Genomic DNA, 17,246 nt, shown 5'->3' with positions numbered 1-17,246 from the left:
AGTGACAGCGGCATTGATCTGCCTCACCATATTTAACGCCCCTTTCATTCACTCATCATGGAGAGAAAGAGAGCATAAAATACCCAAGGGAGGGTGATGTTACTATATGTGGATTCTCAGACGTAACCCTGGAAATTCCTGTTATTTCCAAACCTTCAAATCCTCATGACCACAAGGGTTCATGCTAATGCTCAAAGGTCTAAATTTCCCTTAGCTTTGCTCTAGAGGACCTCAGACCTCAGGTTTTTCTGAGGTCAGCATAGAGGGACTAAACATTGATCACACAACATCCCTGTCTGAAAATACACCCTGGCTATGACTAAGGGTCACTGGTTCAAAACTCCTTGGAGAAAACGATCTGGCTTTAGAGAGTCTGCCGCCTCTGGTGCGGCTGTGTGCTCAAGAGCCGTTTCTCTTTGGCTTATTTTGTCAGAGCAAACAGTCACTCCATGTCCCTTGAGGCCCTCAGACAAGTAGGGAGTGTCTTCAGCATGTGAAATACACACCATCCCTCTCCTGACTGACCACTATACATCCAACACTGTTCTGCTTTCGCTTCTGATCTGTTTCAAGTCAAGCACCTAAGAAATAATGCCCTGCAGAGACAGAGCATGAAGAGCTTTTGCACAGGTGGGTTAAGTGTGAAATGTGCTTCAAATGGTGCAGACAATTTCATAGGTATGATCATTTCAACATTATGACTCTTGACTAGATTCATGATTAAAAAAAAGTGTAAGTGTGGTATAGACACTTTTGCATTTTAAATTAGTTTTGTAAACACATGCACTACTGGTCAAAAGTTTGGGGTAGGTAGGATTTTTTTTAAAGCTGCATTTATTTGATCAAAAATACAGTAAAAATAATATCAAGAAATATTTTTAGAATTAAAAATAATTGCAATTTATTTTATATATTTTAAAATCTAATTTATTCCAGCGGTGTAAAAGCTGAAATTCTTCTTAATGCTGATTTGGTGCTCAAGAAAAATAGCTTATTATCAATGTTGATAAGGAAGCGTTTTTTGAAGTTGTGAATGAACATAAAGCTAGAATACGGACAAAGGTCGACTATGATAAAGAAGTTAAATTATCGCTATTAATATTGCTATTACTCTAAAACTTAATACTGAAAAATGAGTTTGTGTCCCTAAAAAATTGATCATTGAAATTATACCATTACATAAACAGTTCCTAATGAAAGCATTTTTGGAAACAGCAGATTACTGAGGTGGATGTTCTCACCGTGGTTGGCCTGTCGTAGGTTGGTGGTGGCAGCATAAACAATCTCTGCAGTCTTCTGGATGTCAGGAACTAGCAGGGTGAGGCCTTCTGGCTCAGGGTCAGATGTCTCTGTCTTCATCACCCCTTTACTTTTGTCTTTCTTTGACCTAAGGTGGACAAAGAATAATCAGAAATCACATTTCTGTAGACACTAACAAATTAATTAGGAGTCTTTATTTGTGTTTGCATGCATTTGAACATGTGGAATATTTCATTTTTCAATGACCAGAACAATGACAGAGAAAAAACAAGTGAATGTCCTCAAGAACTTCTCAGCCTTTCATATCCCAACCCTGAAAGAAACACACACGCTCTCATCCCTGAGAGGTGCTAGTACACACTGAATGCATCAAATGAGCAGCAGATTGTGACTTGTCTCCGAAGTAAACCATAAAAAAACAACATCCAGCTGTCTTGCGGCTAAGCGCACACCCTCACAACATGCATCTTTCATTAAGCAGGAGGAGAGAAAATGAAAGAGACTGACAAATGAGAAAGGGGACATGTCAGAAATGTCCTTTACCTGTAGGTTACACACAGAACAATAATTAAGATGGCCCCGTCATTCAAAGGACACTTGGGACAGAGCCAAGCTCGTAGCTTCGCCCTGTGATTAACAGGCCAACGTCATTAACATCACGCTACCCATGAAGCCTAAGCCATTATTAAATACAGACAGCTGATAACAAATCAGTCTCTCACTACTCTACATATCCACCTGTGTTATTACTTGAAGCAAGCAGACTCACAATCTTTACCTGGAGGATGATAAAAAGGGAAAAAAAAAAAAATCATTCAAATACGTAAAATACATTAAAGCTAAATAATCTTTAAAAAAAAGTAAAGAATAAATATTTATTTTTAAATTTTAATTAATTCATATTTTAAATATAACTAATTCAAGAAATTTAAATAGAAAAATAAAAACAAATGATAGAAATAAAATAAATAAATTTGTAAATTGAAACACTGGTTTTGACTTGTGTCTATAGCATCAGGTTACATCTTGTGTGTTTTTATGGTTTTTCCATGCTGGTGAGAGAGTGCCACAGGGCGGGCTTCCATCCATCAGAAGTCTCTCTGTCTGTCCTCTGTCCATTAGTGTGACCAACTGTTGGACTGAATGTGTGTGTGTGTATCTCAGAGGAAGAGCTCACCTGAGGCGGTTGGTGTAGGTGTCCACGCAGGTCTTCATCTTGGCCAGTAACATGCCAACAGACGTCTGACACTCAGTGCGTTCTTCATCCTCCTCTTCCTCTGCAGCATCTCCTGATAGCGGCAAGAGCAGAGGAACCAGGCTGGTGCAGGTGGAGATGGCCCTCAGCAGCTCCAACAGAGCACGATACAGGGGGACGTGACGCGCCATGTCCAAAACTGCAGGAGACATAGAGAGAAAAAGACATTACTTACAGAAACAGGACTTATATAAAAGACAAAGTCGATTACATCTCTTAAATGACAGAAGGACACAAAGGACGATCCCCATATACACACACACTTTCAGCCTCTCAAGGTTAATAACGTTTTTTTTTTTTTTTTTTTTTTTTTTTTAAATAGATGCTTTTAGGAACATCTTTGGTTTCAAAGATTTAAACAGAATCCTTGTACAGGACATACAAATGGTTTTATCATGTGGAAGAGTCACCTTATAACCATCTTACGGTTGGACAAACAAGGAAACTTGTGTAGTTTGATAGTTTACTCAAAAATTAACAGATTCTGTCACCATATATTCACCATTATGTCATTTGAAACCTATATGACATTCTTTCTTTAGCAGAACAGAAAAGATGATGCTTTGAAGAATGCTGGGAACCAAAAAATATTTTACGTTGCAAAGAAGAAAGTCAGTCATACAGGTTTGGAATGAAATGGGGAGTCAATGATGACAATTTAGATTTTTTATTGGTGAACTGTCCCTTTAAGACACAACACAATAGCAGAGAAAAGATACTTTGGCTGTAGAAAAAAGTTAGAAAGTTAGGGAGGAAAACGACAACATAATTAAAAAAAAAAAAAAAAAAAAAAATTATAAAAAAGGATTCAGACATAACCAAACAACTCCACCAATCTTCTCTTGAGTATGTTGAGATGCCATAAGAACCAGAGGTTTGAGGCATGAGGGCTCTTTGTGCATGCATTTCCTGTTTGGAGAAGGCACGATAATCCTTTTGAGGCACAGCAGAGTCTTAAAGCCAGAATGAGGACAGTGAGAGAATAAAGCATGAGAGGAAACGAGACAGAGAGAGATTACTGAGGGTCTTCAAGCAAAACGCTTTAATCAGGCTCACATTATCAGTGTGCAATGAATGTAAGGAGCAGGAATACTGTGTGCATGTTTGTGTGACGTGTGTGTGTGTGTGTGTGTTTTTAAGAAGAAAGAGGAATTTCAAACGACTGAAGGAGCTCCGTCAAAGGGTTTCATTTGAGTGTGCACCTACTGCGAGGACACCATAGATCAGAGAGTGTTTAGTGTGTGTGTGTGTGTGTTGTATCTCAATGTCAGTCTGCGTTCCAGATTCTCCTCAGTTCAGACTGTTTCTCCTTCACTCTCATCTCATTTACAGACTAACTGATTTACTGCACACCAATCCTCCTCTATGCCCCTCTCTCTCCCTCATCAGACATTCAGCTCCATGCTGGATTGAGTGGATGATAAACAATGTTAGTGAGAGCGGAGAGGACACATACTTCTGCTCCCCTGCCCTCCGTCGCCATACGCAGAGAAGAGCGGAGATGATGCAGGAAGAGAGGAGAGAGGACACGGCAGGACAGGAGGATTGAGGAGGGGAAGACAGGAGACTCAACAGAAGGAGAGAAGAGAAAAGAAAGACAAGAGAATAGGCAAGGAGACATGGAGGGGGAAGAGGAGACCAGAAGACACAAGAAAAGAGGAGGGGCAAATAGAATGGAGGAGAGGAGATGGCAGACGACACTACAAAGGAGAAGATGAAATGAGAAGAAAGGACAAGGCAGCAGAGAAGGTGACCAGAAAGGAGAAAAGGCGATGCAGGATAGGAGGAAAGGAGCAAGCAGAAGGAAAGGAGAGAAGAAATAAGGAGAACAGAAAGGAGGGGAGGAGATGAGAAGAGAGAAGAAAGAAGAAACAAGTGGAGGAGAGAAGACAAGATGAAGAGGAGACCTGAGATGATAAGAAGGGAGGAGTCACGAAAGGAGAAAGCAGAGTAGAAAACCAGAAAAGATGTAAAAAATAATAATAGAGAAAAGAGAAATCAAGAAAAAAGGAGGCGATAAGAAAGCTGAAGAGGAGACCAGAAGGACTGGAGGAAACAAGAAACGAGAGAGCAGAGAAGATCAGACAAGAGGCAGAAGTGGAAAGGAGATGGGGGGGGGGGGGGCAAAGCTAGAGGGGAGAACAGACAAAAAAGGAGGAGAAGAAATAATAGGAGAAAGGAGAAGAGACCAGAAAGGAAAGGAACAGGAAAGGAAAGACAAAGGGGAGGAGAGAGGAAAACAGAAGAGGATAGGCATTTAAGAGGAAAAAAACACTGGAAGAGAGCAAAAAGCAGAATAGAAGACCAGATAGGAGGAGAAGGGGAAAAAACTGAAAAGGGAAGAGGAAGAGGAGGAGAGGAGAGATTATATGACTACAGATAATACTACAGTTTTACTTCAAACTCCTCACAGCAGCTCTAAGGACACTACAATATCATCCATCCATTCCCTCTTCCCCAGGAAAAGACCGAGGGTCACAGATCATCTAGACTCAAACTGAGCCTGATCCACAGCTCCACTGCTATAAACGATTCTTCATTTGTGCCATAAGACCTCTGTGACTGACCTCTCCCCACATCAGCTCACTGTCTAAAAGGAATAATATAGCCTCAAACACAAGCTTCGTGCTCTGTATGAGAGAAAGAGCTCCATGAACACTCAAGAGACATCTTAAAAACAGCTGTTTTCCCTCATCTTAAAAAAAAACAACAACGAAAAAACAAATTCTTTGGTTTAGGCATTTCAAACTGGCCATATTATGGAACAAATGATGCTGTTGTTGATTTTATAAAGAATTCAAAATACTGGGTAGACAATCTAACTTGGTCTGCACTGGCAAATTGAAAGCTACATTGGTATGTGGGATTAGCCAATCATAATGGGTTGTTTGTATTAAGTCTTAACCTTAATAGAGATTGTAAATGGACATAAATGGATACATAAAACTAGGCTTTTAGATTTTCTGAAGCATTTGTGTGCGTGGCCATTTACATACAAAACTCACAACGACAAAGCTAGTGTTTTGTGCGTATTTTCCAACGCATTCCTATACAGTTCTGAGTAGTGTCCAAAGGTGCCCACCTTAATTCTCTAGGATTTTTTAAATATGGTTACGGTGCCTATTTAAATGTATATCTACAGAATGCCTGCCAAGTTTTTCATAATTCTCATTGCTAAGGTTTCTCCCATGTTTTTTTTTCCCCTCTTCCCTCCATTTCTGTGACCTGATGGAGTTTGGGTTCCTTGTCAAAGTCACCGTTGGCTTGCTTGGTTGGGCTCTAGAAGACACTTAATATTCAGTAATATCATCGATTTCATGGCACTGACACTTTTGGATGAGAACAAAACTTGAACTGAATTGAGCTGAATAATGACACTATAGTCTTCTGTAGAGCTGCTTTATAGATGAATCAAATTTGTTCATAATTCAAGAATTTTGCCATATAACTGAACTGAAATGAATCAACACTGAATTGATTCAAGCTGAATAACAACACTACTGCCTTCAGTTGAGCTGCTTATTGCTGAGCTGATCTTGTTTAATAATGAATGAAATGTATTGAACTGAACTGAACCAACACTGAACTGGTGGAGCTGAATAATGACACACTATTGACCTTGCTACAGCTGCATTTTAACATTAATTTTGTATTTGCCTCTTTTTTGAAGTTTGCATCATTGATTCTTTTACTTTCCTGATTATTTCTGAGAAGCTGCCTTGAAGCAATTAAAACAAAGGGCAAGCAATGTCGCTAAACAATGTTGTAAAAAGGGCTTGAAAAAAATTTCATGTCTGTAGTGTCACAGTACACCATTCACAAATTGGGGTTAGGTAAGTTTCCTATGATCACCAAGACTGCATTTATTTTATATATAAAAAAAAAATACAGTTAAACAGTAATATTGTGAAATATTACAATTTAAAAGAACTGTTTTTTATTTGAATATATATCAAAATGTAATTGTAAACTGTAATGGCAAAGCTAAATTTTAAGTAGCAATCGCTCCAGTCTTCAATATCACATTATCCTTCAGAAATCATTCTAACATGCTAATTTGCTGCTCAAAAAAATGTCATATTGAAAACTGCTGTGCTGCTTAATATTTAGTAGTTTAATACACCCCATTCACACACATAGGAAACATGCAGTACTCCAAATAAATGTTAGGGGTACAGTGTGTGTGTGACAGTTCTCAGAGCATGTGGTAGAAACTCTGTCACCATGACAACAAAGATCTCGAGGACACAGGCGGGACAAGACACCAGCAGCAGCACAGAAATACACACTTGCTTTTTGCCTTATAGGTTGGTTAAAATTTAATCTTGTTATTTACAACATGCAGAAAGGCATAACTTCATGACACACAGATGAAGAGAAAGAGACAAAAAATGCCATCCTATAATATGACTTCACTGTGTGTGTGTGCATGCAGGCATTTATTTTGGTGTGTTTGTAGTAACACTAGCACACTTTTGTTGAAGTAAATCAGGCTGACAGGAGTCTGATTTTAAATGCCGCTTTGCAGAGCGGAACTGGGCCTCGAGTCTAATGACTGACACAAAAATCATGCTTCCCAAATCATTCAGGGCACAAGAGTCCTCCGCCTGTCTGGAGTGTGTGGGCAAGCGAGCGAGAATCCTTCACATGAGGGCCGGTTGGAAAGAAAGACACAACATCCAGCAAGAGCTCAAAGAAGCGCTCCATCAATAATGCAAGAGAACGAGGAATAAAACAAGACGAGCGCTGCTGCATCTCCCTTTCACACTTCTGCATCCCTCTAGCACAGACAACACTGAGACGCAGGACATGGACTGATGGCACAACCGGACCACTGACTCAACACACTGAAGGGAACATCTCCTGATCCATATGCCAAATACACCAAGAAAATAAAGAGCACAGAGTGAAAGGAGGAGAAAGAAAGAGTGTTTAATGATATGGTTTTACGCAAGTCATATTAATATGCCCATGACTTCATTAGACACCAAACCTTATTTTACAACGCACAAGCTTATAAATTAAAGATGTTGCAATATTAAATTTCAGTTTGAAACCAATAAACTGATAATTATGTTCAAGTTGTGGCTGATATTTAGTAATGGGCTGAGATTAAAATTCTATAAACCAAGTCTAAATAAATAAAAATAAAGAACCAAAAACTTTTGGTTTAAATGCTACAAGAATTTAGGTATCACAAATTGAGATTTGTATGAGTATGAAAAAAAAGCATTCATTATGAGATTTGCTAAAGATTACATTTAATGGTGTTATTACTATTATTAGCATTTTTTAAAGATTAACTTGAAGTGGGAGTTAGATGATAGTAAAATAAATTTAAAATGCAATATTTGTGAAATGAGCATAAACAATAAAATATCCATTACTGTCCAATACTACTGAAAAAAAAAAAAGTCTAATATCAGCTCATAACCAATAAGGTACGTATATATCATGTAGATATAACTAAAATATAATACAGTTTAAAATACTTTTTAAAGAAATTAATTCAGTGAAGACATTAAATTGATCAAAACTGACAGTGAAAGCATATATGATGTTACAAAAGATTTCTATTTTTATTTTATTTTTAAATGCTGTTCTTTCAAACTTTCTATTAATCAAAGAATCCTGAAAAAAATTATCAATGTTAACAGACATAATTAATAAAATTAACGCATCTTTGGTGAAGAAAAAAAAAATCTTACCAACCCCACACTTCAGAATGGTAGTGTTCATAGATACTTAAAGAATACTATTAAGGTTGAATACTATTATCCATTAAACAACATTCACAACATTCCAGTACTAGACCAAATCCAACAGCACTGGAGAAAATGAGCCTAGATTCAAAATGCCACTCTTTTTTGGATTCAGTCCAGCTGACCCCAGACATTACAAGTGATGGCGGCGGCTCGCAAAGTTACTTTAAACAGATGAAGTCAGCCAGCAGACACTTTGGTGCCTGGGCAATCTGATTGTAGGCATTAACATCGACACCCATGTTAATGAGAAAATGGCACCCTTCCAGACATTTATGTATGAGTCGCTTAAAGGAGGTGTCGGTGTGACACAAAAGGCTGTAATTTTCAGGAAAACAGTCTTACATCTGAAGATACCCTGTGCCAGTAGAGGCTGTTTATGCACAAGAATGTTTGATTGAGCTAATGGTGACAACCACAGGGCTGTAATTTTCCTCCTCTGCGAAGCTGCTATAAGACCTTCAGCTAACGGAATGATAACAAAGAGCATTCTTCCCTTTCTGCATCATTTAAAGCCACTAAATCATTCAGAGCATCTCTCTTGTCTGAAGAAGCCTCAGTTTCTCTAACGCTCTAATGACACTGGATTTGGGATAGCAGGCTGGCCAGCTGATGTAGATGTTTTTTGGTAAAAGTTTCTGGAAGACTGTAAATACGAGGCTGCATTTCTTTGATCAAAAATACAGTAAAATATTGTCATATTGGGAAATATTACAATTTAAAACAACGTTTTTCTATCTGAATATATGAGAAAATTATTTTTTTTCCGTAAAGGCAAAGCTGTATTTTCACTCCAGTCTTCAGTGTCACATGATCCTTCAGAAATCATTCCAATATGCTGATTTGGTGCTTAAGAAACATTTCTTTCTGAAATCAGTTGTGCTGGTTAATTTTGTTCTGAAAACTCTGATATGAATAGAAAGTTTAAAAGAACAGCATTTATTTGAAATGAATTTTTTTTATATATATATGTCTTTAATGTCACTTTTGATGCATAAAAATAGTCCTTAAAAAATAATATAAAATCTTATTGACCCATAACTTCTTAATGGTTTTGCATTTCTTTCTCTTTTTTTTTTAAATATTATTTTTTAGCATTTTATGCCTTTATTTCGATAGGACAGTAAGTGACAGGAAATTATGTAGAAAAGAGAGGGGGGACGGGATCGGGAAAGGTCCGCAAGCCGGGAGTCGAACTCGGGACGCCCGTAGCGCAACATGTTGGCGCGCTACCCACAAGGCTATCGGCACCAACACAGTATTGCATTTTTTTTTTTATAGAGCCCACAAATTGCCCCGCAAATTGTGCCCACATTACAAGCTTAACCAAACCAGTATAAACCAGTTTTAAGACCAGCATCCTACAGTCCACAAACCAAAGTCGACTGAAGGCTAACAAAGCTAAAATAATCTTGTGGTCCAGTCATTTTCTGTGACTGCTTTATTTTAATGACCATACCATTCCTTTCCTCTCATCCTTCCTTATACTCCTCCACTCTCCTTCATCCAATTTAGCTCCCATGCATCCATTGAGGTAAAAGAGGGGTATATCTATCTCTCTCCATGCAGGAGGGCGTAATTAATTTTGACAAGCCCTCTGACTGACATTTGGAATTTTGTGTGGGCACACACACGCTGTCAAAGAGCTTTGGAGAGAGAAGAATATGATTTTACAAAGGGCACCTGTTCAAATGTGTAGAATGAGATATATTAATACATCACAGCAAAGAGGAAACAGGCTGAATCTTATTATACACCTTCTCTACAAACATCTTAATCAGAAAAAGAAACCGTACACTCAGCAAGAGAACAATAATTAATTAGTCTTGCAGGTTTTGCCTGTCAGTTATGAATTGTGTGCATTGTGTTTGTCCTCTATAATGATCATGGTGGAGATTTAGAGAGGGAAAAAAATGGGAAAATGCAGGAATGTGCATCGGATGAGTGCACACACATCCATTAAAAGGTTTCCGAGCAATCACTCACTCTCTCCATTTTTGGCGTTTGATCGAGGGGAGTATGAACGCATCCTGCAGGATGTTGCGGCAGGTTTGAAAAGCTTGTCAGAGCTGACCCAATTCACCGCTGTCCATTTCTGAGAGTCTCAGAAGCACATTGCTCAAAGTCTGTATTACACCATCGACTGCTGTTTTAAAAGCTGCATATAAATACACTCTACAAGATTCAAGACTAGGGATGCATCCAAATAATGGCCACTGAAAATTTGGGTCCAAAGATGGCAAAAAATGGAAAAGCCAATAAAAAAAAAAATTTAAAAAATAATATTAAAAAAAAAAAAATTTTAACAATAATAGTGTATAAAATGTAACGCACAATTCCCTGGGCACCGTTTTCCATATAATGAAAGTGAACAAGGAATGGGGCTGTCAAGCAGCAAATTTAATATATTTTTTTAATTAAAGAGAAATAAATCATAAATTGTTCATAAAATCATTTTGCGTAGATTGCTAAAACTGAATTGAATGAATACAAAGAATTATGTATAAATGACTTTACAAATGATTCTGAATGACCACAAATTCAAAATGCTCATATTTCAAGAATCAGCAGTGTACCAGAGGTTAAAGGCAGCAGCAGCCTGTCTCAAGTGTTTCGAATCAGATACTAATGGAAGATCAATATTAGAACACAAGCAGATCTTTGAGTCAGCAGAACTTCGTTATATTATGGTCACACACACGTACAGTAATGAGATCGCTCCATAATCGCCCACCACCAGCTGTCAGCTTGATGATTATATGATCCACAGCTCCAGAAAGAAAGGAAATTACAAACAGAGAGAAAAAATTACAAACAAATAAATGAATATAAACAACGGCTCATTGACAAGGAACTCCACTTAGAGCAGAGGGGGGAAAAAAATCCTGCCTCTTTCTTCATGGCTTCGAACCCGCTGGGTTCAGTTTGATCCGTTTTAAGTGTTCTGGCACAGCGTAGGGAACCCGGGACCGAGGGAGTTCACCCACATGATAATTTCATTTATTTGGCCTGTACGATAATTTCTGCACATTATGGTGACTGAAATGTGCCAGTACTAACTATCAGGAGAGAGAGAGCTATAGAGAGAACAAAACAGTGCGAGCGAGAGAGAGAGAGAGAGAGAGAGAGAGAGAGAGAGAGAGAGAGACGTGTGCATGAGATGTGTGCGTGTGACGTGTGTGTGACCATAATATAATGAAGTTCTGCTGACTCAAAGATCTGCTTGTTTTCTAATATTGATCTTCCATTAGTAGTGGATTATACGTTTTAGAAACTTTTATTATTACTATTACTATTATTCTTTTTCTTTCTGTTAATACATATGTGCACTATTTGTAAGCAGCCAAGCTGCAACTGCTTTGGCAATACAAATGTACAGTTTTTGTCATGCCAATAAAGCTCACCTAAATTGAAATGAGAGAGAGAGAGCAGGAGAGAGAGCAGGAGAGAGAGCGAGAGAGAGCGAGAGAGAGCGAGAGAGGTGTTCACCTGGCATGAGACATGCTCTCAGATAATCATGTTGAAGATGATTGAAGGAAATAAAGATAAAGTTCATAATCATTCATTTTTGGTTATTGGATCTCATAACCAAAAATGTGTCAATGACACACACACTCTGTACCTCTGGAAGCATTTGGATGAAACACTGACAATGAAGTTCTACAGCAGAGATTATTAACCATTAATGACCTGATTTATTATCATTTATGATCTCAGAACATGCCATTTCAAAAGTACACAGAAGTACACAGTTTTGCTCCTTATGCCTAAAGGTAAAGCCTTTTATTGACCTCCTGTAATTGTGCGCCTGCCCAGTGGTCAGGATTATTTCAGATTGAAACAGTAAATAATTGATCGGGCTTTGCTTAGGTCCGAGGGCTGCTAGAAGTAAACCAACTTATTTATGTAGCACATAACACTGATATATGATTTCATCAGAGTGAATGTGGCAGGCAAGGAGTGTATACAGATCCTCTATTCTGCTCCCTTCCATTAAAAAGCTAATGTGGACAATGAGGTTGATAGTTTATTAACACACCACCAATGGACAGGAGACCAGATAAAGGCAAGAGCAGGATGGAGAAACACAAAACGCATAGGGAAAAGAATGGTCAGAAGAGAAGTACACGAGAAGGAGGGGAAGTTGTGATGTATTTTATTTAGACTGATGGTGAGCAAGGAAACAAGAATACTACTACTCAAGGGTCAGAGTGAGTCAGTGTGCAGTCACACGGTGTTCACGGTAGCTTGCGTTTGAGTTTCGAGTAAACACTGTAGACGATTATTACAAGAAAACAAGATGCTATTTTTTTTTTCACACTTCAGCTCCAAAGCTGTCAGCACTAAAGGCAGCTTAAAAAGACGTTTATTCACTGTGAGGGGCCCATGATCATTCAGGGACAAATTTAGTTTTAAATGTCAATGTGATCATCTTCTAAACTGTCCTATGAAAGATGTGTATATATATATATATATATATATATATATATATATATATATATATATATATACGTATATATATATATATTTACACATACATATACACATATACACACACACACAATAATGACTTCTTAATGGGATGTTTTATTTAATTTTTTGACATGTTTTACAGTAGAAATATAAAAATCCTTCAAACATAATGTTGCATAAAATATTAAGACTTATTGTCATAGATTTTACCTTGAATCTACTTTGTGCATTGGCCTATGAAACATTAAGCCTAAGTGTTCATGTAGCTATCACAAGTTCCTATCCAGCTCGCAACATTTCTGATCCTTTAGCCCTAACCTCATCATCATTTCCTGCCTATACTCGGCTATCACTATCAATAAAAACAGAACAACACAAAAAAAAAAAAAAAAAACATGCATGCACATAAGCTTTTATGGTCTTAGGTTCCTTAAGAGTGTGCTTTCTGAAAAGGACAAAAACTGGATAAATAATCAAAAAAGCCTTAAAAATTGTCCGGGATCATTGATAATCAAAAGACAGGAGACTTATTGATGGTTTTGTGTACATATTTGATCTATCAAATCCCAAATATAAATTCTGGCCAACCTCCCACACCTCCTCTCCATTTCGATACTTCTCATCTCTGAGTAGCTCCACATTGTTCTTGGCAATAAAGACATTTGACGTGTGAGCCTCCTCGCCGCCCACCCTCCCAATCTCCCTCGCTCGCTCTGTTTCCGCGGTTACCAGTCGCTCTGCTTGGTTATGCAATGCACGCCGCTTTCAGGCTCCGAAACGGGACCTATAACCACACGACTGCCATCAGCTACGGACAGAGAACGGCAGGGAGGGGAGATCGCAGCCGCAGGTCGCCGATCTTCAGAGAATCCGGAGGCGCTTGCGCGCATCTGTAGCACTTCTACACCCACAGAAAAAGAGGAGCGCAAAAGAAGGAAAAAAAATCACGGAGGAGGGAAAGGAGAGAAGGTGGGGGCCGGTATTTGTTACAAATGTTGAGACGCCCCGCTTTCAAATGCTAAAAGGGTCAGATAGAAAAGAGTGACAGAGCAGAGAACGAAAGTGTGTGACAGCAAGAGGGAGGGGAGATCGAACTAAAGACTGTGATTTTTTTGAAGTAAAAGGAGAGAGAAAGAACAAGAAAGAGGGAGGGGGAAGGATGGCAAGGAGCAGATTTCATGTCTCTCTTGAATGAAAGGTGTGAGGCGTTGAAGCAAAGAATAATAAAAAAAAACAATGCTGAGAAAAATAAAAGAATAACTGAATAAGCGTAATACATAAAGCTGGAATACTGACACAGAAAGAGCGAGAGAAAGCTAGAGATAGAGAGAGAGAGAGAGAGAGCGAGAGAGAGCGAAGGGGAGGGACGTCGGGGACTGAGATTGTTGTCTGCGTAGCGCACACGGCTCAAGGAGATGCTGTCGTAGACCTACTCTTTTTCCCTCTTTCTCTCTCTCTACCTCTCAATTTCTCTTTTCTCCTCCTTCGGCATCATGGACGTCAGACGTTTGGCCAGCTGGCCCTCATGTTGCCGCCAGCCTAGATATGCCTCTCCTGTGATGAGTCCACAGCATGCTGGATCTTCCCCCAGATCTCCCACGCCGTAGGGTAAGACTCCCTGTTTTCTTGCTATACTTTGTGCTTTCCATCTTGCTTTCCACTTGTCAGTCGGTCTACCTGCTTTATTGTCCACTTCGCTGAGCTGTACGTTTGGCCCCAGGCTGCTTATTGAGGTCGATGTTCTGGTACCTAGCTGTAGGAACCTGGATGCATACGCTTCTACGTGTACTCCAATGAATGTGGCACCATAAACCACAATATTAAGAAATGACAGGATGACAAAAGAAAAATTGTTTAGTGTGCGTGGCAGAGGCGAACAGCAAGTGAGAAGGTTTAAACGTACAGTAAATCATCTGCCGAGAGTCACCCTGTTGTAGCAGCTCTGAAGGGAAATATCATTTTTTGAGGGGGAAATCCATCACTGAGGTGGGAGGGGGGTCCTCTTTTGTGTTTAATACGGCACACTTGCACTGACACTGCGCAGCTGGGCAATCAGCAGAGAGGGAAATCTCACCCTCTGTGGCACTCCACCATGTGTTCGGTCTGGCCTCTAGATGAACGCTTCAGGTGGCCGTCAGAGAACGTAAGGGGCAAATGGGCCAAAAAGAGGCTTCAACAATCTTGTCAACTGATGCTCTCCTGTTTCTCCACAGATAAGCACCCTGGAGACAGAGGTGGGGGGTCAGAATGGGGACGACCACCGTCAGTATAGAGGAGGTTCGGGCGCAAGAGGGTAAAGAGGAGCGAGAGGAGTCCATCTTGGCCCTGCTGGGGATCATTGGCACCTTCTTGAACCTCTTCGTCATTGTGTTTGTTTACATCTACACTACTCTGTGAGAAGGAGGATCCACACGGGTTGAGAGCAGGTGGAGGTGAGGGGCAGGGTCCAACGGAGATATGACAGAGGGGTTGACATCTCACAGAGAGGAACATGGAAGATGACACTGGACTGCTCAGGACAGGGGGAGTGATGCTTGCACTTGACCACTGAGCCCTTACGGATATATATAGATATCTCTCTCAATGCAATGGACGTCTGTTTAATGATGCCCTCTGGACACATGGAGAGCAATTCTTGGATAGGCAAGATTTTTTATACTCTTGCAGGATGTGGTCATGGGCCAAGGGACCTTACAATGACAAGGACACACGTACGAATAAAGAGTCTATTGGTCAAACACAAGAACATCATAGGGCAACTGAATGACTCATTCCAAACTTATCCACAAATAGAATGAGTTCTGCAATAAAAGGAAATAAAATTGGAATTCTGAATTATTTTTCTATTAAGAACAAAAGACGGAATGAGACCCATCTGCAGGTTCGAAAGATTGGACCTTGTGGGAACAGGCAGTTTGATGACATTTGGACACTTTTTCACTTCAGTTCCTCCCTCTTTTCTGATTGGTGGTGGGAAGATAAACAGTCAAATATGATTGTGTGTGTTTTCTGTCTGATTTGAGTGTGGTGTCAGACACATGGTTTCTGTGCAAAGGAAAACGCTTTTGTACTAATACATGATTACATACTAAATGTATTGTGCCATAGGGAATCTAATCAATAAAATTATATTCTATGGATCGGGATGTTGTAAATGATGTGCATGTGTGAAAAAAATACTTTATCTTGTTTCAAGATGACCAGAGTTGACCAATCACGTATGTGCTGCCCTGCACGTCTATGGGTGTGAGTCATGCATTTGGGTTTTTGAGTGTTAGTAGAGCTCAGCGCATCGTAAAGACAGGCAGGTAAAATAACAAGCAGTTGTGAAAAGGGAAAAAGCGAGGAGGAGGTTGGGGCAGAGATGATTACTAAGCTTTGCCATTTTCATCTGTTTGTCCCAGCGGTGATGGAGGTGTTTTTAAGAACAAAGGGGTCAGTTTTCTGTCACATGTGATATAGAGTGGTAGAAATGGTTGATGGGAGTTTCATGCATGAGAATGAGGCTTCAGAATGTGCTCAAACAGCCTCCATCCCACACACATCAACCAATCTAAGCACGCTTGAAAATGTGTGCATGTGTTTGTTTGCTTTTTCCCAAAAAAAGGGTTGTGTTTCTGTGTGAGTGCATTTGCCCGCTATATGAGTGTGTTGCGATACGTCACACTGAAATGTGCGCCGAAAAATCTGCCTGCGGAAATGTTAGCAGGGCTTTACGCTTAGTCTCAGGTCCCTTGATAAATTCCAAAGCCACAGGGCACTGCTGTAATAAAGGCTTGTGCTGTAAATCAGCATGTACCTGCAGGGCTTATCATCAAATACATATCCCCACTACAACAGCTCTGTGTAAACCAGCCTCTCTACCTGCACTCAGATCAGTGGGAACACTTTAAGGGTGATATATACTTCTGCGTCAGACCTACGCCGTAGCCTATGCATAGACGCACACCCTACGCCGTAGCCTACGCATAGAGGCACACCCTACGCCGTAGCCTACGCATAGACGCACACCCTACGCCGTAGCCTACGCATAGACGCACACCCTACGCCGTAGCCTATGCATAGACGCACACCCTACGCCGTAGCCTACGCATAGACGCACACCCTACGCCGTAGTCTCACACAGACGCACACCCTACGCCGTAGCCTCACATAGACGCACACCCTACGCCGTAGCCTCACACAGACGCACACCCTACGCCGTAGCCTCACATAGACGCACACCCTACGCCGTAGCCTACACATAGATGCACACCCTACGCCGTAGCCTATGCCATAGCCTGACGTGGACCTCTCCAAAAATCTAACAGCGCGCCAATTCTACGTGGACCGCAAGCGCTGTGATTGGTCCTTCCTCCGTATGTGCTTGAGTTTGGTGTGTGTTTATAATGTGCACTTTAATATATTTTAATGTCACACCTTCTTATATAAAATAAAACAAAAGCAAAGAACAAGTGTCTTATTTATTATGCTACATACTGTAGCATTATTCATCA

At 39.9% G+C, this 17,246-nt stretch overlaps 1 protein-coding gene and 1 long non-coding RNA gene across 3 annotated transcripts in view; one reads left to right on the top strand and one right to left on the bottom strand.

Annotated features, from left to right (window-relative positions):
* LOC109070467 (baculoviral IAP repeat-containing protein 6-like) overlaps positions 1–17,246 on the bottom strand; it is an 84,572-nt gene that overhangs the window by 10,266 nt on the left and 57,060 nt on the right. The window contains exons 66-67 of the mRNA XM_042773958.1: positions 2,438–2,654; positions 1,242–1,387 (exon numbers count right to left, since the gene is read on the bottom strand). Coding sequence (XP_042629892.1) covers positions 1,242–1,387; positions 2,438–2,654 — 363 coding nt within the window. The remainder of the gene's footprint in view (positions 1–1,241; positions 1,388–2,437; positions 2,655–17,246) is intronic.
* LOC122148150 lies at positions 13,434–15,888 on the top strand. Of its 2 annotated transcripts, XR_006162132.1 has the most exons (3): positions 13,434–13,719; positions 14,255–14,358; positions 14,964–15,888. It is a non-coding gene; the product is annotated as an uncharacterized LOC122148150 (long non-coding RNA). The 2 variants fall into 2 exon arrangements; XR_006162131.1 differs by lacking the exon at positions 13,434–13,719 and having other exon boundaries at positions 13,738–14,358.

This window comes from Cyprinus carpio, chromosome A17 (assembly GCF_018340385.1).
Source record: "Cyprinus carpio isolate SPL01 chromosome A17, ASM1834038v1, whole genome shotgun sequence".
In the NCBI taxonomy this organism is placed as follows: domain Eukaryota; kingdom Metazoa; phylum Chordata; class Actinopteri; order Cypriniformes; family Cyprinidae; genus Cyprinus; species Cyprinus carpio.
This window is presented reverse-complemented; position numbering and strand designations above follow the sequence as displayed.